At 37.4% G+C, this 27,396-nt stretch overlaps 1 protein-coding gene and 2 long non-coding RNA genes across 7 annotated transcripts; 2 read left to right on the forward strand and 1 right to left on the reverse strand.

Moving 5' to 3' along the window:
• Window positions 1–776: 776 nt before the first annotated feature.
• LOC109200514 (uncharacterized) lies at window positions 777–11,267 on the reverse strand. Of its 2 annotated transcripts, none has more exons than XR_003217602.1 (3): window positions 11,215–11,267; window positions 2,449–2,475; window positions 777–996 (listed from the first exon to the last, which is right to left on the reverse strand). It is a non-coding gene; the product is annotated as an uncharacterized LOC109200514 (long non-coding RNA). The 2 variants fall into 2 exon arrangements; XR_002060677.2 differs by lacking the exon at window positions 11,215–11,267 and adding an exon at window positions 3,559–3,590.
• Window positions 3,735–7,096, forward strand: LOC109200513 (uncharacterized). The gene is made up of 5 exons (XR_002060676.2): window positions 3,735–4,206; window positions 4,924–5,002; window positions 5,588–5,745; window positions 6,112–6,198; window positions 6,580–7,096. It is a non-coding gene; the product is annotated as an uncharacterized LOC109200513 (long non-coding RNA).
• Window positions 11,268–20,606: 9,339 nt separating the features above from the next.
• LOC109200515 (G2/M phase-specific E3 ubiquitin-protein ligase) lies at window positions 20,607–27,325 on the forward strand. Of its 4 annotated transcripts, none has more exons than XM_019356105.2 (8): window positions 20,607–20,756; window positions 21,808–22,114; window positions 22,747–22,829; window positions 22,999–23,051; window positions 23,274–23,316; window positions 25,845–26,014; window positions 26,559–26,773; window positions 26,873–27,325. In XM_019356105.2, the coding sequence occupies exons 2-8, from the start codon at window positions 21,823–21,825 to the stop codon at window positions 27,106–27,108; spliced, it is 1,092 nt and encodes a 363-aa protein (XP_019211650.1). In that variant the 5' UTR covers window positions 20,607–20,756; window positions 21,808–21,822; the 3' UTR covers window positions 27,109–27,325. The 4 variants fall into 4 exon arrangements, with proteins under 4 accessions (XP_019211650.1, XP_019211649.1, XP_025760242.1 ...); XM_019356104.2 differs by lacking the exon at window positions 20,607–20,756 and adding an exon at window positions 21,316–21,553; XM_025904457.1 differs by lacking the exon at window positions 20,607–20,756 and having other exon boundaries at window positions 21,572–22,114.
• The last annotated feature ends 71 nt before the right edge of the window (window positions 27,326–27,396 follow it).

Consider the following 27,396-nt stretch of genomic DNA (forward strand, 5'->3'; position numbering starts at 1 on the left):
TTACTTCTTATATTTTTTTTAACCAGACTGGATAACAAATAGGTCTATACTTCTGTAAAGCAATATGCAGAATAAATCTCAACAATCAATCAACAGGCTATAATAAAACTCTTAGCTTTTAAGTAGACTTTGTGTAAATCTTTAAGATATTTAAAATTTAAAGCAAATATAAGGAGCTGTGATGGTGTGGTGATCAGATGACAGGCGATGGGGATTCTTCAGCTGGATGTTCTGCAGCAGTCAGGAAACAGGAAGTCTGGGTTCTCAGGGCAGCCTCTAGATGACAACTGTAACTGAACACTTACACTGAGTGACAAAAAAGGGTTTGTCCTTAAATAATAATAGTATAAACTTGTAGTCAAATGTTATAGCCAATGAAACAGACTTGAAAAATGTATTTGAATCAAATTTAATATTTATGTGAATATAGAACTCTGAATATATTACAGAATAGTCAGATTATCCTTTTACAAATAAACCTTATAAAAGGTGTATATTTTATATAATGTATCAAAGTAATTGCACCAGTAAGCCAAACTATCAGTGTTTATTCCAAAGTGTAATGCCAAGTTAAAACTACAAATGTAGGGCTGTATAAGTAGTTTCTACTATAAGATCTACTGTACTGCAATTCTACTACTGTATATTCAACTTTCTAATTGTAATTTCCAGCAAAATGACTGAATGTGAGAGTTTAATGACAGGAAAGAAGGAGCAGTGAGAGCAGAGATCTCTCAGAATTCTGAAAAACAGATAGATCAACTACTGGTACTTGGATTTCTGAAAACTTGGATTCTGAAAACTTGGATTCTGAAATTAGATAGAGCGCTTGGGATAGAGGGATACAAGATAGAATGGCTGTCAAATTAGATAGAGCAGTAGAGATAGAGGGATACAAGATAGAATGGCTGTCAAATTAGATAGAGTCGGGAGAGTGATAGGATAGACAGAATTGCTTATAATGATAGAGAGAGAGGATCTTCTGCAGCAGGTCACCTGTAAGACACAAAAGGACTGGAATTATTCATATTTCCAATATGCTTGGATTGACCATATTCTTCAGACTATGGTACACAGCGCTCAAAATTCTGTCAAATATTTTAGTAAGACTTCGGTAAGCTACAAAGCTGCGCTGCTTGATGTATTGTCAGAGCATTATGGCTACCATAGTCAGGACCCTCGCAGAGTAATTCGTACGGTGCTTCAACATAACATTATGGTGTGTGTACAAGGACCTGGCACGTGTTAAGAGACATGCTTATGAAGCAGATTTCAAACTGATCAACCCATGAAGAGTTTGATGGATTTGTGCATGAGGAATGAACTAAAAAAGTGAGTGTATTGTTCTGTAATTTATGTGTTACAACTGAACAGTGTTGAGAGTTGTTGTGAATGACTTGAATAAAGTTTGACTTATCTGACTGTTTTGTTTGGCTTAATCTGCCTTAAAAACAGATTTGTTTATTGACATTATGCCTTATAATTTCAAAAATACAGTAAATGTAGGGCTTTAAATACTAAAGAGTTCTACAGTAAATTATTGGACTGAACAGAATGACAATGTTTAACAAATGGTGGTGGAACCTGTTATAAGGACATTTTTGCGTTCTATTAAAACACTAAACTAAGTCTATAAAGTCAAACCAAGACGTGCTGCTACAGTAACTTACTGTAAATATTATATGGTCCTAATAAACCCGCACACTGAGGTTACAGCAGACAGTTTCAGGCCTCCTGCTTTAAACACTTTATAGCCATTACACTCAAAATTATCTATTGACTGGCCAAAAAGAACACAAAACCTTTCTCACATTTGCCTAAAAACATCTTGATGATCAGCAAGAGCTGTGTGGACTCACTGTACTAAACTGAATCTTCTAAAGTGAGAGAAATATTTTAGAAAAACACCAGAATTAAAGTAAAAACATGGTGCCGTTACTGTGATTGTCCAGAGTTCCTTTACTACTTCAGGACCTACATCAACTCATCAGGTCCTGAGTTTAATCACACTTGGGATTTGCAGCAGGAAATTGATCTGAAGCACACAAGCAAGTCCAACTGACTAATCAGAATCTCGACTTTAATGAAGTTGAGATCCTTGAAATGATTTCAAAACACTATTTTTGACCTTAATTAAGGCAACTCAGAAATTAAAGTGGACCAAAATCCCCCAGTGATGTAAATCAGTCATTACTAGTTACTATAAATGCTTGATGGTAGTTGTTGCTATCAGGGCTTTCACAGCTGGGTATTAGAGAACAGATAGCTCTGGTTTGGTTTTCTCTGCTTCATACATGAAATCATCACTTTAAAACTGCTTGTATTTGTATTTATCCAGGTCATCCTTGTTAGAAGATTTGAAACATGTGACAAAAAAGCATAAACAAAATAAATCTGCAAGGAAGAAAGACTTCCTAGCACTGTACCTCAGACAAAACCTTTACTTACCAGACTTGAGACGATCAGATCAGCAGTCTAGACAAAGGAAACAAAACATCAGATCACTGTTTAATGATTCAGACTGTTGAGCCTCTTCACACACAATCCAATTTACTGTGACATTAAATAACTTGTAAAATCCTCAATTTCTTCAAGCCTTTATGAACTCACTGTAGTCTAAAGAGGGCACAATTTAATTGTAGAGTCTCAGATGGCTTTAACATGTTTAATAAAAACATTCGTACTACAGAATTGCAAAGAATAGGCACCAATATTTGTTGGCACAAATGCAGGATATACCAAATATTTCGTACACAGAAGCTTTGTGGCTCCAACATTTTCTATCACAAGTCAGTTCTAATAACATGTGAAGAACGACAACTTTTAATCCCATTTCAGATTAAAAATGTTGAATACAAATTAATTATTTAAATCAGAAGCAACAGAAAACCACCACAACAACAGTGGCACACCATTTTTTTTTAATGAAAATTTCTTAAAAATATTACACTAAAAAGTCATTCCATTGTACTTGTTGCTAGCAATATTTATGTGTTTTGCAGTATCTCCCTTTTTGGCAACATTTATATTTAATTTTAAAACATTGTCTTTAATATACCTACTCTAACTGTACTTCTCTTACATTTTATTATTGCTTAAGTGTTTAAGCTATCACTTACAGTCACTCAGGCAAAATACTTCTAGTGTTTCGACTTCATGCTAATTCACAAGTGGAATGAAAGAGACAATAAAAATCGATAGCTGTGGTGCTCTTAAGTGTTTAAGGTACCACCTATACTCACCTAAAGCACTTTCATAGTTTTGCTTGATACTTAAATCCACAAACATAAGGAGAAATCGAACAACTGCATAAAGATATCTCCGACATTTAACTATGTTTGGACTTGATAAGCCATCAAAAATTAAAATCAGAGAAAAATAGGCTATTAAACTTCATTGACATTTTCAGGGGCAGTCAGTGGTCCTGTGTGGGGGCTTTGCTGCTACAGATTCTAAATCCTGACTATTTGTTTTTGCCCATGAGTGAATGGCAAGAGGACACAAATAGCCAAACTACTGTAAGTAAATTACTAAACATTACCATTACTGTCTACTCACCAGCAAAGGCAAAACCAGAGATCTGTTCACTCTGTGTAACAAAAGACAAAGAACAAAAATACAGGATCAGACAACTCCAATCGGCATTAGAGTCAATACTGCATCACTCTCTGTAGTCAAAAAGATTCCGGAAACTTCTTTGTTTACCACAGCTGGAATACAAACAACAACTCTGCACTGTAAAAACGATAACTAGTAATTGTTGATTTGAGTAAAGTTTTCAAATTAAACTGACTTAGAAATAAAACTTTCCATTTACAACCTAAAATAGCTTGTCTGCCCAACAAATTTCTTCCATTGTTGTCCTAACTAAGATTTTCTAGCGAGCATAACAAAGACTATCAACTTTTGAGTAGATTTTTTGAGTCGAGTTGGGAACCGGTGGGAAACCCCGTAGGTGACTGGCACACGTCGTGGTCTGAATAAGTTTGAACTAGACCAAACGAGTCTGAGCAGACTGTGTGATAGTGGTTTGTCGATGTGTTCTGAACTGAAAACCTGCTAAGAAACTTTGAACAAACGTGGCCAAAGTTGGATGAAAATTACAATTTTTCGACCATTACGGATTTTACCTGGTCTGAAGTTGGAGTGTATTATTTGACCATTTTTTGGACAGGTGCGGGAGCTGCCGGCCATTTGCCCTAGCAGGTAAGCTAACGACATCTGTTATTAGGATTTTCTACAAGCGCTAGGCTGCATCCTCCTGAGGACCCAGGAGGGTGGAACGAGTAAAGCACTGAAAAAAAGCCAAACAATAACATATTTACGTCATCTAAGGGACTTATATATCATGTTTAAGCTAGCGAAGGACCGCGCAGGGGGTTGAAAATGATATGCCAGGAGTTCGCTGCTCTAGCGAGCCTTGAATCCCCAGCTAGCTATCGAAGCTGGTGGTAACAGACGTCTCCGAAAACGTAGAAGCATTTTTGCAAAAATGTGTTGTCTTAATAAACTGAGCAGATATTTGAAATTTACACAGCTACATTCTCGCCTGAAAATACCTTAAAAGTTTACTTTGTGACCCAGAAAGAGTAATAAGAGTAATATTAAAACTAAGTGGCTGCCGCCATTGTTTGAAACTAGAATCGGCTGGGCCGTGCTATGAATTCTGGCATAGGGTGGGCCACGAAGGATACACCTGACCCATCCTTCAAAGCTGTGGAAAGTATTGTATTGTTTTGAGAGCCTTTTTGTTGGTGGAGTATTGATTTTATGTACAATTCCACGGGTAGACGCGATCTGTACGGTCCGACTTTGCACATGCGCAGTAAGGATCGGGGAGTCCGATCCGTAACTTTTTTTTTCTCGTTTTTTTTTTTCTACATTATATTGAAATGTTTCATTATTGCAAACATTTTCTCTCAGGCGGAGAGAGGTCGTGGAGTGTCAGCCTATGGTATCTGAGGTCCAGGAGAGATGACCTGCGCTGTTTTCCTCTGAGGAGGTAAGACTGTCCTAATTTATTTATAATTTAATTATTATTCAAATTGGGCATGATTTATACTTATATTGAAGCAGTACGGTATTTGCTGGGGTAATGCATTGGCCAACTTTATTATCTTGTGTTACCACTCCAGTCAAGGCCCTTGCCAGTGTTATATTGAAATCCTTACCCTGAACATTTCTGCCAGTACAAGAGTCCCCATGCTAAATCAAAATTGTGAAACAGAAAGGCAATCTCATAATTTTGACTTAGCATGTATTTTTTTTTCTTTTTGTGCTAGAAATAGGACTTCTATAGTCTGAGATTGTTAGGGAAAGAATACTAAGGCAGGTCACAGAATCTGATTGGTCACAGATTTTGGTGCAACTTAGAACATAATATGTATTTTCATATTGATACTGGGTTTTGTGGGAGGTGTTTCTATTCCTGTGCAAAAGACGTATTCATGAGAGATTTTTGAAGTAGGTAGGTTTTGCTGTTGATGACACAGTCAGGCATATAACATGGTGCAGACTGTCCAAGACAGCTACCCAGGAATTTTCTGTGTTGAATAAATGACAATATTTTGGTGAATGTATTGTTTAGATATCTGAAAATTTCATCGGATCACAAGCAAAGACCTCCTGGGGACCTTCAATGCATCCCTTGACAAAGTTGTGCCTGGCCTGCTGAAACTGTACTGGTCTAAGAAGGGAGTTCTTGGTGAGGAGATGGAAGTCCTCCTGGATAAACTTGATGAACAGGTGAGTGAAGTGCTCCTTTATCTGACATTTTCAGAAGAGAGTATACTTTTCTCTTAACAGAAACTGAAAAAGATGTTGGCTTCAAATAAAACACATCAGTGAACATGTCAGTAAAAATGAATGTCATGAGTCATTGCTTTGTTCTTATTTGGCAGTATTTTATTTAATTTGTAAAACGAAAGTAAAATTGTTAACATGGTGGTGGTGTTGTTTTTTTGGGGCGGGGGGGGTTGTACGTTTTGCGTGTTGCTGGGTCTGACCTGTGCTTTACTTTCATTACTATGAGAGTTCTGATTTTGCATTGTGTATAGTACACCATGTTACTTCACTAATTGAAATTCTTGTTTTCCACTGAATACTCTTTAGACATCCAACACTGTGTCCAACGGGCACTGAGAGGCCTGCCCATTTTCCTCAAGAGAAGATGCAACAGAGGTTTTCCTGAAGTGCTTAGTAAGTACAAAAAAGTAATGCAAGTAAAACTAATTGCTATGAGATGTTTTTAAAGGATGAGTTTATCCAAAATGGAAATGTACACTTTCTCAGTGCAGTCCAGATAATTTTATAGTGGGGATTGCAGTTGTCATAACTCTCACTCCTTTTTTTCTGCTGAGCAGCAGCTGGGCATTGTTAGTGGTTGTTCCATAGCAGAAAATATTTTTGTACAAAACTCACAAGGTGGCATTAATTAAAAGAAAATAAGCTTTTTCTTCTTAAAACCTCCATGGGTCAAACGACCAGCATGGTATAGAGGTTAAAGTTAAAATCTTTAGAAATTTGTTTTGTCTTTAGTTTTTCTTAGCTTTCAATAATTCATATTTTACTTTTCTTCAGGACACTGACATTTTGGAACCAGTGTTGAACGGTGCATCAGTTGCCATCCTCACCATCCTACAAGATGACGATGCTGATACGTCTGTACGAGAACATGCAGTTGTGTTGGAAGGGGACATCGTGCTACATAACATTCCAGATCTCTCTACTGCCCTGGCACACCTCTTTGGCCTTCTGTATGCCCTCAACATTGATTATCCAAAGCAGATGAGTTTTACCTTTGAAGCAATTCAGGCCATCTTATTTTGGCCTGGTCGGACAATATGAAGGTGAAGTGGATAAATCATTATTCGAAATGTAAATTTTAGTCAGATGAATCTGTATTGTTGAGAATATATGGTGAAAATTTGTCTTGTAGTATTTTAAAAGATTTGTTATAGTGTTAGTTTCCTCTTCATTGATGGTAACATTTCTAAGAACTTTTAACTTCCATAGTTCATCATAGTAAGCCTGTGTAAAATGTCAATGTCTGGGTGCATAGGCAATCGTTTGTAGCACTACCCTATTTAATGTGCAATAGTAATGTTCAGCTTTTACAAGACGGTCAGGGTGTGTGTGCATGAATTATTAAGTTGCTGGACACTTTTCTTTTTTGGTTTTGGACTCTGGAATTTTAAGGTCTCTGCTGGGGTGCTCAAAGCACCCAAAAGAAACTGGCAACACGTTTTTGTTTGTTATTTCTTTTCTTTCTTTCTTTTTGTTTTTTTTTAACAGAAATTCACCCTACTACCCATGACATTCTGAAATGTACTGAAAAGACTGTTGAACAAAATAAATAAGCTTTTAGATAACATTGAATTGTGCTTTGTTTTATTCTATATCTATTTATTAAGTGTTTTTTCAAGTATAATAACAACATACATTTTCCTTTGTTTATATAGGTAAATTTTCAACTCACTGGAGTAAGAATTGTATGATTACTCAACAAGAATATCTGTGTTTGGTGAAGGCAGAAATACATGGCATTGAAACCAGAATTTCTTCGTTAGACTTCCAGGATTATCCTAATTAGGTGAACAAGAAGATCCAAGTTGGCAGAACTTGTAAATCTTAGTCGAGTCAACAACAGTTGGCAAAAGTTGAGAAAACTCAAAAATCTCTTGCATCATGTTGCCTTGAAATTTTAAGTTTTCTCAACATTTTCTTTTTTACAGTGTGGAATACAAACAACAACTCCCCTCTGTTTTCTTTTCCCGCACCCTAATAAAGATTATCATCTTCATAAAGGTAATATGTAGTTTTATCCATTTGCAATAAGCCACACAAGTTTCTTAGTCATGTAATGCTCCAAAATTTAGGTTCGATTACTGTTAGAAGATTGTTGAACATATATGTGATCAGCTCTATGAAATGTATTCCTTAATTCATCATTAAGCACATGTCTATATGACTTTTCACATAGTAACTTGTGTGATGAACTTATGCAGATACTAACCGCTTCCTGTTGTTCTGAACATTTAGATGTAGAGAAGAGGAAGCTCAGCTCTTTTACAAGAACATGCAAATGTAGAGAAGGGGAAAAACCCGCTGCTCTGAATGACGTTGTTACCTTTGTACACACACACACACACACACACACAGATCAATCTTGTATAAATAAAGAACGCAGACGGTGACAAAGCGCGAGTCCATGAGTGTCTCCTGTGCGAGCGTTCTGTGACCGTCCTCGCGAGTAAAAGAAAAGAACTGCAGTGTGTTAGTGTTTTCTAACTCAGACGTCTCAGCTGAAGAACGGCAGGGTGATTTAAAGAAATCCCCTGTCAATTACTTAAGAGAGTAGATATCGTAACCAATGATTTGCAACACCTAGCACTGCACACTTTATCAAATGGTGATGTCACAATTTAAAAGTAGGCAACAATCACAAATGATAGCTTGTATGGAATGTTTGTAGGCTTTAACATTTGAGGTGGCTTGAATTCAAATTCTATTAACACAATAAAAACAGAGTCTATAAACTTACACCAAGATGTGCTGCTACAATAACTTACTGTAAATATTATATGGTCCAACAAAACCAACACACTGAGGTTAGAGCAGACAGTTTCAGGCCACCTACTTAAAATTTATGCCACATCACATGTTCCTTAATCCCCAAAGTTCTCAAATCCCTGTTTCTGTGTGTACTTACCTGGGACAACAGTACATCATAATATCAGGGCACACAGAAACAGGGATTTGAGATCCGTTAACATAAAAGTAAACAATACTTTACTCAGTATGACTTTTGGCAAAATGAGAAATTTGGAGATGGATGGTTCCTACAAAGCAGTTTCTACATATTTCAGTCACATGTGGGGCATGTTTAATACACAGCCATAAGCACTCTACTAAATCTATGACGTACTTATAATGGCGATTTAAAGGCCTAATTAAAAATAGGGCTGTTCGATATAACGATATATATCGGATGACGATATAAAAGTAAAGTTCTCTCTTTCGCTTATATTTAATATAACCACACTACAGACAGACAAGCGCTTGTTTTTATGCGTTGTCGTTAGCAACAATGACGGTAAAACCACCTCGTGTCCACTTGTTTATTTTCCACATAAACCTTTCATAATAAAGCTCAAGATCCTGTTGAGACTGAATCACGTGAAAGATGCAGAGTATTTACGGATGAGAAGCAAAAAAGAGCCGTCAGGTGCTAAAAAATAAACCTTAGACTCAAACGTTAGAACAGGCTTTTCCCCGCAGCACGCTGTGTAATAAATACTCACAAAGAAAACGGCGGCCGTTACAACCTATGTCTAAAAATGTATCGTTTCATGCATCAGTTAAAACACTCGACTCCAGGTACGTGACGCCCAGCTGGAAACACTTCACGCAAGTCGAGCTGCCCGACATTCACAGAATTTACAGAAAATGTTACATTTTTGTGATTTATATCGTTATCGGACGATAGATGTCTTAATATCGGGATATGAGATTTTGGTCATATCGCACAGCCCTAATTAAAAATGTATGATCATAATTTCTTTGTAGATCATTTAATCATAAAATACAGAAATGAGTGCTGTATCTGTGCTTTAGATTTTTTCCAGTCATCAACAAAATCTTTAATTAAAAGACTAATTCAAAGAGCAGATTTCAGACAGTCACTTAATTATTGAAGAGAAAGAAGCTTTTGAAATCCACAAGGCCCTACTTGAAGACTTAATTGTACCTAAACTGCTGTTCATGAGCTGCTCTAATGTGAAAAAATATGCGCTGCTACAATAACCTACCGACCTCTGTAGGTCTGGAAATGTTTACACAGACTTTTCTAGGATTTGATGACTTTTGATAATCACCTGTGAGTCAGCACAGCTGACTCACAGCACTACACTGAATCTCCTACAATGAGAAACATTTCCCAGCACTGCACCTCAGAAAAACCTTTACTTACCAGACTTGACACGATCAGATCAGCAGTCTAGAGAAAGGAAACAATTCATCAGATCACTGTTTGATGATTCAGACTTTTGAGCCTCTTCACACACAATCCAATTTACTGTGACACAAATTAACTAGTAAAATCCTCAATTACTTTAAGCTTTTTTAAGTTTACTGTTGTCTAAAGAGGATATAATTGAACTGCAGGGTCTCACATGGCTATAGCAAGTGTAATAAAAGCATTATTACTACAGAAATGCAAAGAATAGGCACCAATATTTGTTGGCACAAGTGCAGGATACACCAAATATTTCCTACACAGAAGCCTTGTGGCTCCAACATTTTCTACGACAGGTCAGTGCTAATAAAGTGTGAAAAACCATAACTTTTAATGTCCTTTCAGGTTAAAAACATTAAATACAAAGTAATTCTTGAAATCAGAAGCAACAGAAAACCTCATCATGTTTTGGTTAGTCTGATATGAATATGCAAATCCTAAAATACATGTAAATATTGACATATTACAATAACAGAGGTGCAGAATGCTTTGTGATTAAAATTAAATGTCCTAAAATATTACACTAAAAAGTCCTTTCATTGTACCCGTTGCTAGGAATATTTATGTATTTTGCAATGTCCCTTTTTGGCAACATTTCTATTTAATTTTAAAACACATTATATTCACTAAATAAGTAATAAACTAATTAGACACACTGGCTGTAATTTACCTAACAATGTCCACTCACACCTCTGGTTCTCTTCGTTTTTATTATTGTTAAAGCTATAACTTATACTGAGTCAGGCAAAATACTTCTACAGTGTTCTGACTTTAATGTACTACATCAGCAGAATTTGAGAGACAATATATATCAATACCTGTGCAGCTCTTAAGTGTTTGAGCAACCACTTATACGGACTCTCCTAAAACACTTTCATTGTTTTGTCTGCTACTTAAATCCACAAACATAAGGAGAAAATGAACACCTGGATAAAGACATCTGACATTTAACTGTTTGGATTCAATAAGCCATAAAAAATTTAAATCATACATAAATGGGGTATTAAACTTCAGGGACATTTTCAGGGACAGTCAGAGGCCCTGTGTGGGGGCTTTGCTGCTACAGGTCACAAATCCTGTGTTTTTGCCAATCAGTAAATGGAAACATATCACAAAGTCAAACTACTGTATGTAAGTCGTCAAATGTGCTACACAATGCCAGGTTCATACTGCTTCAGTTACAGTCACTGTTTACTTACCAGCAAAGGCAAAACCAAAGATCTCTTTCACTCTGTGTAACAAAAGACAAAGCACAAAAATACAGAATGAGACAACTCAGATCAGCATCACAGTCAATACTACATCAATCTGTGTAGTCCAAAAGATTCAGTACACTTCTTGAACATAAACAAAAATTCTTCTCTTTTTTACTACACCTTCTTAAAGATTAATGTCTTCATTAAGGTAATATGTGGTTTCATCCATTTATAATAAGCCACACAAGTTTCTCAGTTATGTGATAGCTCTATTAGTTTGGTGCTATTAGATAACTCTTTTCAGAATTCTGCTGAAAAGATGTTTTTGCTGAAAATAGCTGAAAAAGCTGGGATTTGTGCTGAAAAGTGGTGAAAAAACTGAAAATTTTGCTGAAAAGGGGTGAAAAAGCTGAAATTTGTGTTGAAAAGAGTTAAAAAAGTTTAACTGTTAACTGAAAGAATTGTTGCCATAAGCGGGATTTGAACACGGGCCTCCCAGTCTGAGAACGGCTGCTCATCTCACTGAGCTAAAACACAGGTCTTCCCGTGAGGCCACTGATAATATGGCAGAAATGGGCAAAAAATATTGCAAAAAAAATTCAATATCTCAAAAAGTATAGAAGTTATGAGCACCAAAAGTCATAGCCGGCATCAGCAGAAACAGCAGAATTTTTTAAAGTTTGAATGGTGAAAATAGCACAAAAACTGTGGGAGTAGTTAAGTGCCAAAAAGTGTAGAGAAGCAACTGGAATAAGGTGGAATAAAGAACTAGAAAAATTTGCATTTCCTGCGAAAATGCTGTGTGGATGCCTTAACGCTGAAGCTGTCTGCTGAAAAGCTGAAAAAGATGAAAAGTTGCAAAAAGTTGTATGGTGGTGAAAAAAAAAATTTCACCCTAAGCAGGATTCGAACCTGGCCCTCCTGGTCTCAAGGCAGCTACTCAGCTCACTGAGCCAAACTCATTCTCACAAAGAAGAGGTGGACAGACTGACCATTCTGCTGAAATTAGCAGAAGCTGCTGAGAATTGTGCTGATAAGAGGCGAAAAGGATGAAAATTTTGCAGAAAAGAGGTGAATCAGCAGAATTTCTGCAGAAAAGAGGTAAAGAAGCAGAAAGTTGCGCTGAAAAGAGATGAATCAGCAGAATTTCTGCTCAAAAGAGGTTTTTTCTGAAAACAGCTGAGATTTGTGGTAATAACAGGTGAAAAGGCTGAAAATTTTGCAGAAGAGGTGAATAAGCAGAATTTGGGCTGAAAAGAGGTGAAAATTCTGCTGAAAAGAGTTCAATCAGCAGAATTTCTGCTGAAAAGAGTTCTGCAGAACTCTTTTCAGAATTCTGCTGAAAAGATGTTTTTGCTGAAAATAGCTGAAAAAGCTGGGATTTGTGCTGAAAAGTGGTGAAAAAACTGAAAATTTTGCTGAAAAGGGGTGAAAAAGCTGAAATTGAGTTGAAAAAGTTTAACTGTTAACTGAAAGAAATGTTGCCATAAGCGGGATTTGAACCCGGGCCTCCCAGTCTGAGAACGGATGCTCATCTCACTGAGCTAAAACACAGGTCAACACGGCAAGGAAAATCAGTGACGCCACTGATGATATGGCAGAAATGGGCAAAAAATATTGCAAAAAAAATTCAATATCTCAAAAAGTATAGAAGTTATGAGCACCAAAAGTCATAGCCGGCATTAGCAGAAATAGCAGAATTTTTTAAAGTTTGAATGGCGAAAATCGGATAAAAACTGTGGGAGTAGTTAAGTGCCGAAAAAGCCCTTTTAGGGCATCCACACAATAAAGAGAAACAGGAACTCAATAGTGTGGAAGCCCTTTTAGGGCATCCACACAATAATAACTAGAAAAATTTGCATTTCCTGCGAAAATGCAGTGTGGATGCTGTAACGCTGAAGCTGTCTGCTTAAAATAGCTGAAAAAGCTGAAAAGTAGCAAAAAATTGTAATATATTTGGAGAAGCATAAGAATTTAGCAAAAATGTAAAAACTTAGCAGAACTGCAATAATGTAAAGAAAACATAATACTTGGCAGAAATACAATAGCATAGCAGAACTTAGCAGAAATATTGTAACTTAGCAGAAACATGATAACTTCTCAGAAATACAGAAATTTAGCAAACATGGCACAAGATTACAGAGATACTTTATTTAAACAAAAATACCTAAACACTGCAGAAAAACTGTGATTTAGGACAAATACTACAACATAGCAGAAATGCTGTGATTCAGCAAATATACTATTCTATGGCACAAATAGAATGAATATGCTAAAATAATATGATTTTGCTCAAAAACTATGATTTAGCAATAATACTAAGATTTGGCAGAAATACTATGCTAGGGCACAAATACTATAATTAATTACAAGTACAATAACATAGCAGAACTATCAAGATTTGGCGGAAATACTTTTAGTTTTAGCAGTAATACTATGATTTGGTAGAAATACTATAATTACACAGAAATATTATATTTACCTCAAATCCTATAAAATAGCAGAAATAGTATGATAATTAACAGGGGCTGTTAACAGCATGTTTCTAGGTCAGTAAAACAGCTGTGAGCTTCTCAATTTGAATCCACCAATCAGAGAGGCTGTGTGCTTTTTCCCGCCAAAAGTGGTGCACCAAGTGCAGGCTTTTACACACGCAGCACAGAGAGAGACAGGATTTTTGCAGTTTATTTCTCATACTGAGGATTCCCCTCAAACAAACAGCCATAAATTGCTAACCGTAGGGGCTAAAACGGTCATTCTTAGACCGTTTTGTTCAGAAGACATGGGGGAATCTTGAAATGTTGACCATTTAAAATAAAAATATGAAATATTAAAGATATACTAGAAAGCGAAAATTTCAGAAGAAATTTTATGTGTGCCTATGCCGCTGCTAATCACTGTAGTTTGCCATTCATACGGCTACAGAGAGCAAAATTCAGAAGAGCAGCCATTCTCCACCATGAACTATGGTAAAAACAAACACCGCTCACGCTTCACAGATGACAGCTTACAGTTTTGTGTAAAGATGAAGTTACTTTGTACAGCGCCGATTTGCAGACGCTGTGCACACAGGTTCATGAGCAGAAGTCCCATTGTACCACGGCAGACCCGACAATGTTTGCATGAACACACTTTGAAGCATTACATTATAGACCACTTTTCACACATGCATTCACTTTTTGTTTTTTGTTATTTTTACACAGTGTTCTGAATTATGAACAATGGTCTACAGCCAATCTTGTGTATTATTATACAAACTTTGGTTGTGAGATTCAGATAACTATTTAATAAAAGCTAAATATTTTATATGAGAGTAAGAAAGAAAAGTATATCTTTGTGTCCACCTTTCTCTGTTAATGCCCTAGCTCCCCCCCCCCCTAAAAGCTTTGCTAGATCCGCCCCTGCACAGTTACCAGCTGTCAGCTACACAAAAAAGGAGCTTGGTCTTTGTCTCTCAGAAACAACTCATAACTTCCCTTCAACTCATTCATGTCACCTAAAGTGTAAACCTGCTTCTCCATCACCAGTTCAGCTCTGATGATTCAGTAAGGACATCTCCTGATTTCATCTTCATGCTCCAGCAAACATCAGCTGATACTAGAAATTAAAATCAAAAGAATTCTAACAACAGCTGATCAAGCTTAAACGTGCTGCTGTTGTTTAGCGCGATAAATAAGAGCGAACAGCCGATCATTGATCAGTTTCATGATTGACGTTTCAACACGCGAGAGAATGACAGGAGAGGCTTCGTAACGACAGAATAAATCATAATGTTTTCTCTGAATGTGGGACGATTCCGTTTGTACGGCACGGCAACTCTATGAACTAACCCTAATGAATAAAATAAAGTCCAACGTCAGTAACTTAGTGCGCACACAGCTGTATATAAACTCCTGTGGCATTACGATTGTAAAAGGTCAACGAAAATAAATTACACCTAAACTCGGTTTATATCTGACCCAAATAGAGTGCAGTTCATAACTTCTTACCTGAAATTCAGTTCACCTCACGCTCCTGCCTTTGGTTTCCAGCATCATCGGCCCATATAAACGAAAAATAAGTCTAGCTAAAACACATACTGTCGGCGAGCGACCGGGTGCTGACACGAGTTTCACCCGCCTCAATATAAGCCAAGCCTGGGTGCTTTTTCACGAAGGGTCGCTAGCGGCGCGAGCTAACTATGCTAGCGGCGCTAGCTAGCTAGCCGGCTATCAGCAACACATAAGAGAACTGCTGCTAAATAAACTACACCTAAACTCGGTTTATATCTGACCCAAATAGAGTGCAGGTCATAACTTCTTACCTGAAATTCAGTTCACCTCACGCTCCTGCCTTCGCTTTCCCTGATCCACGATTGACCTCCGCGTTAGCAAACACCGGTCGATCGGCGGTCGCGGCATGTCCTTTCTGTCATACACCGGTGGATAGCTGCCCACTGTTGTAGCTCCGCATTATAGCACCACCAAACAACTCAGTTATTTTTTCCACATCCAGCTGTAACTCCGATTCTGTGCGAGCATTTGCGAGAGACCGGGGAGGTGAAAGGAGAGAGAGAGTCCCCTCGCTGTCCATTTGCAGCCAAGTGCGGCAGCTAGCTAGGTAGCCGGCTAGCTGTCAGGCAGGACCGAGGTCGTCAGAGCATTGTCGCTAATATGGGATGTCTTGATAAAACTAGCAGATATTTGAAGTTTACACACCTACATTCTCGCCTGAAAATATCTTAAAAGTTTATTTTGTGACCTAGAAACACTAATAAAAGACATATAAAACGAAGTGGTGGCCGCCATTGTTTAACTCGGCAGAGGTGTGCTATGAATTGTGGGATATGGAGTTTTCCACCAAGCATAGAAGCCATTGTGTTTACCGTAACTATTCAATGGTTCGCGCAACCTTAAAACCTCCAATGGTTCCTGAAAGCAGCGAGGCTGTGCGCGCCATTGATATTGTCGTCATTACGGTATCCAAATAAGGGTAGACAGGCTGTACCACTCCCGGCATACCACTAGAGAGAGCCAACACACCACAAATGAAGTTTGAAATTTGTTTCAATGGGACCAAAAGATGGCGCCAACACACCACAATTGAAGTCTGTTTATTTGGCGCCAAAAGATGAATTGGCCTAAATTTGCACTAAAATATTAATATTTAAAAAACTATAAAAGTCATAAACACCAAAAGTCATGACATAATAGTCCAGCTCCAGCCGCACAAAATGATCTAACATATGTAACCCTAATGTCAAAACTGTTCGGCAGAGGAGCGCGGGAAAATTTTCACTAAAATATTAATATTTAAAAAACTATAATAGTCATAAACACCAAAAGTCATAGCACACCATTCTAGATCCAGCCGCACAAAATGAGGTAACATATATGAAGCTTTCTCAAAACTGCGGGGCGTGATACGTGCCGAAATTTAGGCGGAAGATGGAGAATAATAATAACTAGAAAAATTTGCATTTCCTGCGAAAATGCAGTGTGGATGCTGTAAAGCTGAAGCTGTCAGCTGAAACTAGCTGAAAAAGCTGAAAAGTTGCAGAAGTTGTAAAACCTTTGCAAAAAATTGTAATAACTTTGCAGAAGCATAAGAACTTAGCAAAAATGTAATTACTTAGCAGAACTGCAATAACGTAAAGAAAACATAATACTTGGCAGAAATACAATAACATAGCAGAACTTAGCAGCAGAAATTAGAATAAATATTGTAACTTAGCAGAAACAAGATAACTTTTCAGAAATACAGGATTTTAGCAAACATGGTACAAGATTACATAGATACTTTATTTAAACAAAAATACCTAAACATTGCACAAATACTGTGATTTAGGACAAATACTACAACATAGCAGAAATGCTGTAATTCAGCAAATATATTATGCTATGGCACAAATAGAAAGAATATGCTCAAATACTATGATTTTGCTCAAATAATATGATTAAGCAATAATACTAAGATTTAGCAGAAATACTGTATTTAGCACAAACACCGAAAAGTAGCAGAAATACTGTAAATTAGCATAATAGTAATAACTTGCACAATTACAAATATGGACATGGTAAATGGCCTGTATTTATACAGCGCTTTTATGGTCCCTAAGGACCCCAAAGCTCTTTACATATCCAGTCATTCACCCATTCACACACTGGTGATGGCAAGCTACGTTGTAGCCACAGCCACCCTGGGGCGCACTGACAGAGGCGAGGCTGCTGGACACTGGCGCCACCGGGCCCTCTGACCACCACCAGTAGACAACGAGTGAAGTGTCTTGTCCAAAGACACAACGACCGAGACTGTCCGAGCCGGGCCTCGAACCGGTAACCTTCCGATTACAAGGCGAACTCCCAACTTTTGAGCCACGATCGCCCCCATATATGGAAACAAACATGCACAGAGACACACACAGGATCCAATTCAATCAACCAGTGTAAATATATTGATTTTAAATCACACAATAAGATACACCCATAAAAAGGCTCTCTATCTCTCTCTCTCTGTCATACAGACACACACACACACACACACACACACACACACACACACACACGCAGCAGCAGCAGAAGCAAGTGAACAAACAGGGGCTGTACATACAGTGTTTCCTGTATGTTTCTAGGTGGGTCAAAAAGCCTGGAGCTGCTTAATTTGAATCCACCAATCAGAAAGGCTATGTACTTTTTCCCGCCAAAACAGGTGCACCTGTTTTTACACACGCAGCACAGAGACAGGATTTGTGCAGTCTATTTTTCATAGTGAGGACTCCTCTCAAACAAATGGCTATAATTTCCTTACCAGCTGCGCCACTGGGAAAGACAGTGAGCTCTTGGGAAACGGGGTGATGAGCAGTCAGAATTAGATCGCGGTGAGAGGCAAAGAGCGCCGTTTTTTGGAGTTACAAAACGTCGTGTAACTCCAAAACTAGGTGGACTAGGAGCATAATTCTTGTACTGGGTGAATCAGCGGACTTTGGTGTACTTTGACTGCGATTTTCATTGCTCTTTGTACATCCGTCGCTGAGATATGACGAGAGAAGAAACTGCAGACCTCAGATATGATTGGCTGGCTGGGAAGCTGGCAGAAATATATAGTAATAGTGTGATTAAGCATAAATACTACATTTAGCAGAAATACTGTATTAAGCACAAATCCTATAAAAAGCAGAAATACTATATTAAGCACAAATCCTATAAAAAGCAGAAATACTATATTAAGCAATATAAAAATCCTATAAAAATGGTATAAAAAGCAAAAATACTGTAATATGATTTGGTAGAAAAACTATAATTAATCAGAAACACTATACTGGGTAGAAATACTATATTTAGCACAAATCTTATAAAATAGCAGAAATAGTATGATTCAGCACAATAGTAATAACTTAAACAGAAAAACTGGAAAAGCAAAATGGACAGCTGAAAAAATGCTGAACATGCTAAGGGTCCTTCAAATGTACTTGTTAAATGAAAAAAAAACTGAGCAAAAAAAGTGTAACAGTCACACAATCAGAAATATGGAAACATATGGAAACACACATGCACAGAGAGACACACACAGGATCAAATTCAGTCAACCAGTCTAAATATATTGAATTTAAATCATACAATAAGATGCTCCCATAAAAACTCTGTCTCGCCCTCTCTTTCTCTCTCTCTGTCACACACACACACACACACACACACACACACACACACACACACACACACACAGGGAGAGAGAAGTAAGTTTCTAGCTCAGTCAAGCAGCCTGGGAGCTGCTGAATTTGAATCCACCAATCAGAGAGCCTGTGCACTTTTTCCCGCCAAAACAGGTGCATGCAGCACAGAGAGACACAGGATTTTTGCAGTCTATTTCTCATAATGACGACTCCCCTCAAACAAATGACCATAATTTCCTAACTATAGGGGCTAGAACGGTCATTCTTACACCGTTTTGTTCAGAAGAGATGGGGGAATCTTAAAGTGTTGACAATGTATCATTAAAATATGAATTATTAAAGATATTTGACTTCTAATGCACCATAACTGAGTAGAGGCAAGCGAAAACTGCCTTGGCTTGCCCTCAAACAACGCTTTCTAACTCTAAATCTATTTGGAGTATTGATATCATTCTTTCACCGTAAGAGACAGCAGGCTTTGGTGAACAATCATGGAAATTTTCAGGTCTCTGTGGAAATCCATCAAAAAGATATGACGAGAGAAAAAAGTGCCTCATTTCCAGAGTTTGAAATCTGAAGAAATCTGAGCGAAGGACGAATTTCCTACCCTCAAACAAACCCAATTCATGGCCAAATGGTAATAGGTGAGAAAAAAATTCTTGAATTGTGAGCGTCAGGAGTGTCTGAAGATATATTGGCACAAGCCTCATGTCTTAACTTCGCTTCGTTAAGGAGATATGACGATTCGAATATGCCTCTCATTACAGAAATCCAGCGGTGATTTTGAACAAACTCTCCATTGACTTTCTATGGAGAGTTTTCAGACTTTGTGTTGGTCTGAGGAGATTTGCCAAAATTCTATAAATCCCACAACAATGATAGTAACATTTTCTGAAAGCCAGCAAAAATACCTACGTTTTGATGTATAAATTGTGGAAGTGGAGTGAAGATTGAGCAAGTAGCAAGAAGTTGTTCGGACATGAAGAGAAGACTGCAAGACAAGTGCATAGCAACCATAACAACGCATGTATTTTCTGAAAAATCACAAAAATGAAACTCAAAACTTAAAGAGGGATAAGATGAAAATGGTAACAGATATGAAAAAGCTGAATCATACAAGAATAGCAGAAAAAATTTGTGAACATTTTAAAGTTTGAATGGTTGTTCTAGGTGAAAGTATGAGGAAGTTACGGTGGCCCTGAAGTGCAAATCACAAAAACAAATTGAGAAACAAAAACAAAATTGAGAGGCACAAAAACAAAACTGAGAATCACAAAATCAAATTGAGAAGCACAAAAACAAAATTGAGAAGCACAAAAACAATACTGAGAATCACAACATCAAATTAAGAAGCACAAAAACAAAATTGAGAAGCACAAAAACAATACTGAGAATCACAAAATCAAATTAAGAAGCACAAAAACAAAATTGAGAAGCACAAAAACAAAACTGAGAAGCACAAAATCAAATTAAGAAGCACAAAAACAAAATTGAGAAGCACAAAAACAAAACTGATAATCACAAAATCAAATTAAGAAGCACAAAAACAAAACTGAGAAGCACAAAAACAAAACTGAGAATCACAAAATCAAATTAAGAAGCACAAAAACAAAAGAAGAATCACAAAAACAAATTGAGAAGCACAATTACATTAAGAAAACCGGAAAGGGTAGGTACCAGTCGGCAACAGGAGACATCACTGATTGGATGTCCACGCTGTTCGTCTTTGGAAACGGAAGTTACTCTGCCTGTAGCGCATTTCGTTTGAAGAAGAACGGCGGAATGTTTTGTCCTAGCTGTGGGAAAAAGCTGGTTGAGGAGTCACCGAACTTTTGCAGCGGCTGTGGCGAGAGGCTTTATCATGCATCTTGCATCGGAGACACTTCACTCCCATTGAGTAAGTTAATAAGCATAATAAAATGTTTGTTATTTATTGATTTATTAGCCTAGCGTTAGCTGTTTCCAGACCATAGCAGACCAGAGGGCTGTTCCACTAAGCGAGCTCAGAAAATCGAGGCTCATTTGAAAATGCACGCAGCTGTCAAAATGACTGCTCAAGACCTTTCTAGTAGTGAAGGTTTGAGGGCAGTTCTAGTGTTAACAAACCTCGCAGCTAGGGTGCCACGGACCAGACTTATCCACAAGCATATTGCATAATGAATGAGCAGAAAGACTGCAGGTTAGCCTCGTTCCTGGAACCGAATTTGGGGCAATCAAGCCTGGATTTTCAGAGTGAGCCTGGCTTTTGGGATTAGCTTGCTTCGTGGAACAGTCCTCTGAGCATTTCCACAACTGAAACGATAATAAATTAGTTCATTTATTATGTTTGGTTAACTTTAGGAACTAACACTATCATGTGTCTATACATTAAAACTTACTGGTGTAGAATTGTATTGGTCAATAGTATCAGTTACATTGTCATTCCTTGGTAGAAATTTTCTAGTGAGATTATTCAGTGTTGTCCTTAATTGCGTGTTGTGTGGACAATGGAATGTCACATGAATGAATGTCTTTAATGTGTGACATTGTAGTACATTTTTCCTTTGTTTCCCTTTAGCATCACAGACTACCTCAAACTGCCCGACTCCAACCTTCAGCACCTTCATAGAATACAGAAAAAAGAAAAATGAAGAGAGGCAAAAGTTTTCTGAAGGGAGGAAGGGCTTAAAGAAAAAGGAAAAAAGAAAGGTTCAGGTAGTTTGGCTAGAAAACAAGTTGAGGTTAATTTTCTAATGACATTCTTTTGTTATTCCTTAGGGGAGTTGTGTAAAAAATGTTCAGTGTAGTAAAGCTATCCAGAATAAGAACAATTGTTTACGAGTAATTGTACATTTAGGTTGTCAGGAAGATCCCTCTTTTGCAGTTAATAAATATTCAAGTTTGAATAGATCTGCTTAGAGTCATATTAGTATCTACTTGGCCCATTGTTCATGTCTTTTTCCTTACAGATAAATGTCGGCTTGATGACCATTAAAAAGGGTGGTTTGAAGCCATACCGTGGAAAAACTATTTTCCTAACAACAGACCCTGACGCTACTGCCACAAGTCTGCTCAATCAAGCTGTTAAAAAAATGAAGGACTTTAACAAAGATCTAAAAGATGGACCTTTCCTTCTTCTGTATCCGGATGGCACTGAGGTCATTACTGTCCCTGGAACACAAAGACCATTTACACTTGAGGCTTATAAGGCTGAAGTTGGCAAGCCTTATCAAAGAATCACTGTTTTCATCTGCTTGAAGAGTGACTTTGAAGATGGTAAGCTGCTAATGTTTGTTTGGATTTTGACACACATTCCCTTAGTTTCAACAACTGCTAATTTTGAAATTGTGAAATGATAACATTACGCATAAAGCACCCAAGTCAATAGCATACCTACATTAAAATGGTGAATGGCCTGTATTTGATATAGCACCTTCTAGGGTTCTACAACCCCCCCAAGACACTTCACAACAAAACCAGTCATTCACCCACTGCTGGTGATTAGCTACAATGTGGACACAACTTTCCTGGGACTCACTGACTGAAGCAAGGCTGCTGTACACAGATGCCACCTATCCCTCCCACTACCACCACCTGGCATGGAGGGTGAAGTGTCTTGCCCAAGGACACAACGACTGTGACAGACTGAGCAGGGCTCAAACCTTCAACCTTTTGATTACAGGGCGGGCTTTTAACTCCTCTGCCACCATTGCTCCCTAAATTAGCTTGTATATGTTATGTTTCTTCCTGGAAACATGAAATTCAGCCATTTTTGGATCTACTGAGTCATGAGTTTTCAATGCTAACTTTATGCCTTTCGTATTAATCTATTATTGATGATCAAATAAAGTTTCATACATTAGTATGAATTTAGTTAGCTTAGCTTGATTTGTTTTCATGTTTTGTAGTTGGAGAAAACTCAGACTTGTCTGACTCTGACCCAGAGATTGTTATTAAAAGGCCCTCTGAGTTTGATCTTGCTGATACACTGGTAAGTACAATTTAAAATTTTTTATAGAGTTTTCTTGTTGTTTAGCCACCACCATTTGCCTCAGTTCAGTAAAACAGTTAATAGTTATATGTGAAATACATTTTGTGTGTGTGTGTGTGTGTGTGTGTGCGTGCTCGCGTGCGTGCGTGTGTTTGTTTGTTTGTTTCAGCCATGGGAACTTCAACATGAAAGCAGTCCTTTACAGAAAGCGGCAGAATATGAGTAAGTGATATTTTAAGAACATGTAATCTTTTACTGTTTTTTGCCTACAATTTGTATTAATGAGATATACACTTTTGTCATTCATTCTGTATATGGTTTTTGGAACATGGACTACATAATACTTGTATTGCTTGTTTGTTAATCAAGATGCTTAAATATTTTCAAAGTGTCAATTAATATTTTCACAGTACACAACAAAAATGCTTTTCTTTGTTCTCTAAGGAAGGGTGCTGGGGATCTTGTGCTTGCTAATGAAGTACAACAGGTAAAAAACTATTTTATTAGTAAAACAGTGCAGCAGACAATCTCCACCGCCTTTACTTTGCAATTAGATAACGATTCACTGTTTGCTTATTACATTCATTGTTATTATACAATGCATTTCACATCCTCAATTTTCATACTATCAATAGATTATAACATCCACCCCTTAAAGGTACAATAAGTCATACCGGTACATGAAATAATCACAAAGCAGTCTAATGTCTCAATCATGTTGGAAGGAAGGTTACATTGAAACTAACTGTGTATGACTCGTCTTTGTCATCTAGAATCTTCTGGCGCTGATCCGTAGCCATGAAACTCATGGAACGGGAGGAGGGAGAGTCACTCGTTTGTTTATAAAGATAGACTGCAGTACACAAATTTGACCACAGGATGTTCTTCTTATTTCATTCTTACTTATTGTACCTTTAGATAATCTATTGGGATAGGGAACCTAAGGTACATCCATCTACTTCCGGACCATGGGCCCCCTACTGCTAAAAAAAATAGGAGTCTATGAGCCAATAAAAATTATTTTCTGATCCCGTTTGATGTGTGCCATGGATTTAAAATATCATGTCCGTGAAGTATATAAACACATTTTGATGCCAAAAAGTGCTTAAGCGACAGGTGGCAAAGGTTATTTTAGGTTTTGTTTGAAAAGACGTGGCGAAATGTAAATGTTCGTCTCACAAAATTGACATCATCGAACCAGACACAGAGAAGAGGAAAAGCTTAGTTTTGTTTAGCGAGCTTCGAATCCTTCTTCCAGGATGATGTGGAGAAAACCACTATAAATCTGGCCATGTGATAATTAGCAGCTACGCTGGGGGAGAAAAGCTTCTGAGGCGACGTCATATTTGCGACATCTGACTTGTAGTCATTTTAATGATGAATTTTTACAAGCTAACAAATCTCAAATTACATTACAGACATAGTCGAAACACAATTATTTATTATTTAAATTGAAGTACAACATATGTGTGATTCAGAGAGTAAGGCAAAGCAGACCAGAAAATAACTTTTATAGCTCCATTCACTTCCATTCATTTTTCTTTTGTTCAGGGACCCATGAGCAGACCAGAAGGGGAGGAGACTTAGGCTCCCTATATTAAAATAATTATCAATTGGTCAAATATGAATTTTCATTCATCCTCATTTCTGTATTTCCAGGTCATAGATTTGGAAGAAGAAAACGATACAGGCACTACTGAATGCCTCACTGTCGAGAGCTCCTGTTACAGGTGCGTTGTATCTTGAGTAATTATTCCAGAGGGTTGCACAAAATATATACACACAATTATTGTAAATGTATGTAGTTTGACTATTTTACATTAGATTCTTCAGAAAAAAAAATAGTGGAATCGTTATATAAAACTGGAACTGCATGTTTATGCATTTGTCTTTTTGCATCTACTCTTTGTGTACATGTTTTCACTCTGCAGAAACTACACACAGCTGTTTGAACCGATTGTGATTGATGATGAAGATCCTACTCCTAACGAAGCCAAAGCTGAGCCCCCAGAAGAACCTGTGTTAGTAATTTGAACATTTGAATCCAATTAACCGCCATCTTGTTCTGTACAAGACATCATGCAATCATGAGAGAAGTATATACACCTTTAAAAAAAAAGTTTCCCTTTTTTTTAGAGACACGAATTTGCAGGCACATGAAATTATTGCAAATTTGGCACTGGAACTTGACCACAAGAAGCAGGTTCAATATATCAAGGTCAGCTGTATGGGATGGAGCTGTTAGAGGATTTCGATGCAGCACATACTCTGACAACTACGACATGTTCATCAAGTTTAATGATGATGCTGGCAGCTTTGAAGAAGGTTTGGATACAGGTGGCCCGAGGCGTGAATTCCTCACACTTCTTATGGGCAGTCTGAGAAATCGCCCCATCTTTGATGGACCTCCAGAGAGCCGTTATCTTGTATATAATTCAAGAGGTGGTTGTTTTCTCCGTAATTATTACAATGGAAATTTTAATAAAAATTGGCTTATTTTTTTCATTAGCATATTTAATAGCAATTAACCATGATAATTATGTGCCCTGTATAACAGCTGCCAGACAAGATGAGTACTTTTTAGCAGGAAAGATGATCGCTGTATCCATTGTGCATGGGGGACCAGCACCACATTTCCTCTCCAAGAACCTGGTCAACCACATCACAGGGAATCAGAGTTTCAGCGCCACTGTCGAAGATGTGCAAGATGAGGAGATCACAAAAGTTCTACATCAGGTAGAAAATTACCTAGGCTCAGGGAATGGGTTTACTTAGAAGACACTTGGGGCCAGTTTAAAAGATTTAATCAGGATAAAAGTTATCCGGGTTGGATCATATCTTGAAAGTAGGTTCAAGGTAGATTCTGTAATCTGAAAGGACAGATTTCCACCTCCCAACAACACAAGTGAAATAACAAATTGATTATTTTTTTAATCCAATGTTTGAATGAATCGTAAAAGTAGTGAAAATTATATTTGTTTTTCTTACAGTAAACCTTTTTTTTTTTTTTTATAGGTCCTGAAAGCTGAATCAGAGGAGTCTTTGCATAATCTTATTTTGCAAAACAGCACAATCTTCCAAACTGCTGGATGCCTCAGAAACGTCAAGCCTTGTGAGAAACAAGCATTTGTGGAGGAGTACCTCAGATGGTACATCCTTGAAAGAAACCAAAGTGTCATTCAACGGTAAACTCATTACTCCTTTTAAGTTCAGGATGGCCAGTTGCTCATCACAGCAGCCACTGACATTTTCAGACCTTCAGATGTATATGAAAAAACTGATTCAGTAGCATCCGTGTGATCTGATGAACAACAAGTTAATTCCTGAGCCACTGTCGCACGCTATTAACCTTTTGACACTAGAACTCTAATTTAGTATACATTTATTGTTCACAATGACCCATAATAATCATAGTCATGCAAAATGATTAATTTTTCAGTTATTTATAAAAAGAGGTGATCCCTTGTTTGACACACTTGTTTATTCCAGTGTGAAAGCACTATTTTTTTTTTTAAATGCTGAAATCCCAATGAGCTCTTCTTTTTTTGCTGTCACAGTTAATTTCTGAGCACTATGAATTGTTTTTGTGTATGAGTGATTCTATGCATTTGAAATCTGTCCAAATTTATAATGAAAGATCTAGTAGGTAAAGACATTTAAACACAATTTAGAAGACTGCAATAGTTATAGCTATAAACCAATTATTAGTTATTTGTCTATCCTTTGCAGATTTAAAGATGGACTGGAAAGTCTGAATTTTTTAAGTGCACTGCAACAACATTCCAGTGTGCTGGCCCCACTCCTATGCTTCTCTGCCAAGGCCCTGACTGCTTCAGAACTGGAGAGCATGTTCAGACCAGATCTCAGCCCAGCAGGAAGCAACAAGCGGCATAAGGAGGTCCTAACACTTGGCTTTTGGGCAGATTATCTCCTTGATTGTGAAGGTTTGAATGGCCGTTTTTATTTGTTTATAGTTTTATGAAAGGAAAGGTAAGGAAATAAATTTTCTGTAATGTACTACAGTGTTTACTTTCTTCTTTCAGAGAAGGCAACAGCAGTGTGTCTGGAAGATTTGATGATGTTTGCCACAGGGCTGACGGCAGTTCCACCGGCAGGAATGACACCACCACCATGCATCCAGTTTTTAAGTGATTCGCCTTTTCCAGTTGCAAACACCTGTGCAAATACTCTGAAGCTACCCATCTGTGACTCATACAGCATCTTTAAGGCCAACATGGACTTTGGAATTCAAAATGCTCCAGGATTTGGATGTTCTTAAATCAGCAAGGTCATCAAGTTACAGTTACTGAGTTACCCTGTTAGGTTCAGCTGCCGTTGGCACACTACTTAACACATTCATGTGACAAGCAACTTCCATAGTGTCAAACATTTAGTTGTTTTAGTTGTTTTTTCTGAATATTGTGTATGTTGGAAAAGTGACAGAAATGCTGGACACTATTTGTAAATGGTTTTATTAAAGAAAATTTTAAATGTTTCCTTGTGGTTAAATGTTAATATTTAAATCCATGCCAGTTGCTGTATATTATGAACAATATTATATTCAATT

Source organism: Oreochromis niloticus, unplaced genomic scaffold, assembly GCF_001858045.2.
Source record: "Oreochromis niloticus isolate F11D_XX unplaced genomic scaffold, O_niloticus_UMD_NMBU tig00001722_pilon, whole genome shotgun sequence".
NCBI lineage: Eukaryota > Metazoa > Chordata > Actinopteri > Cichliformes > Cichlidae > Oreochromis > Oreochromis niloticus.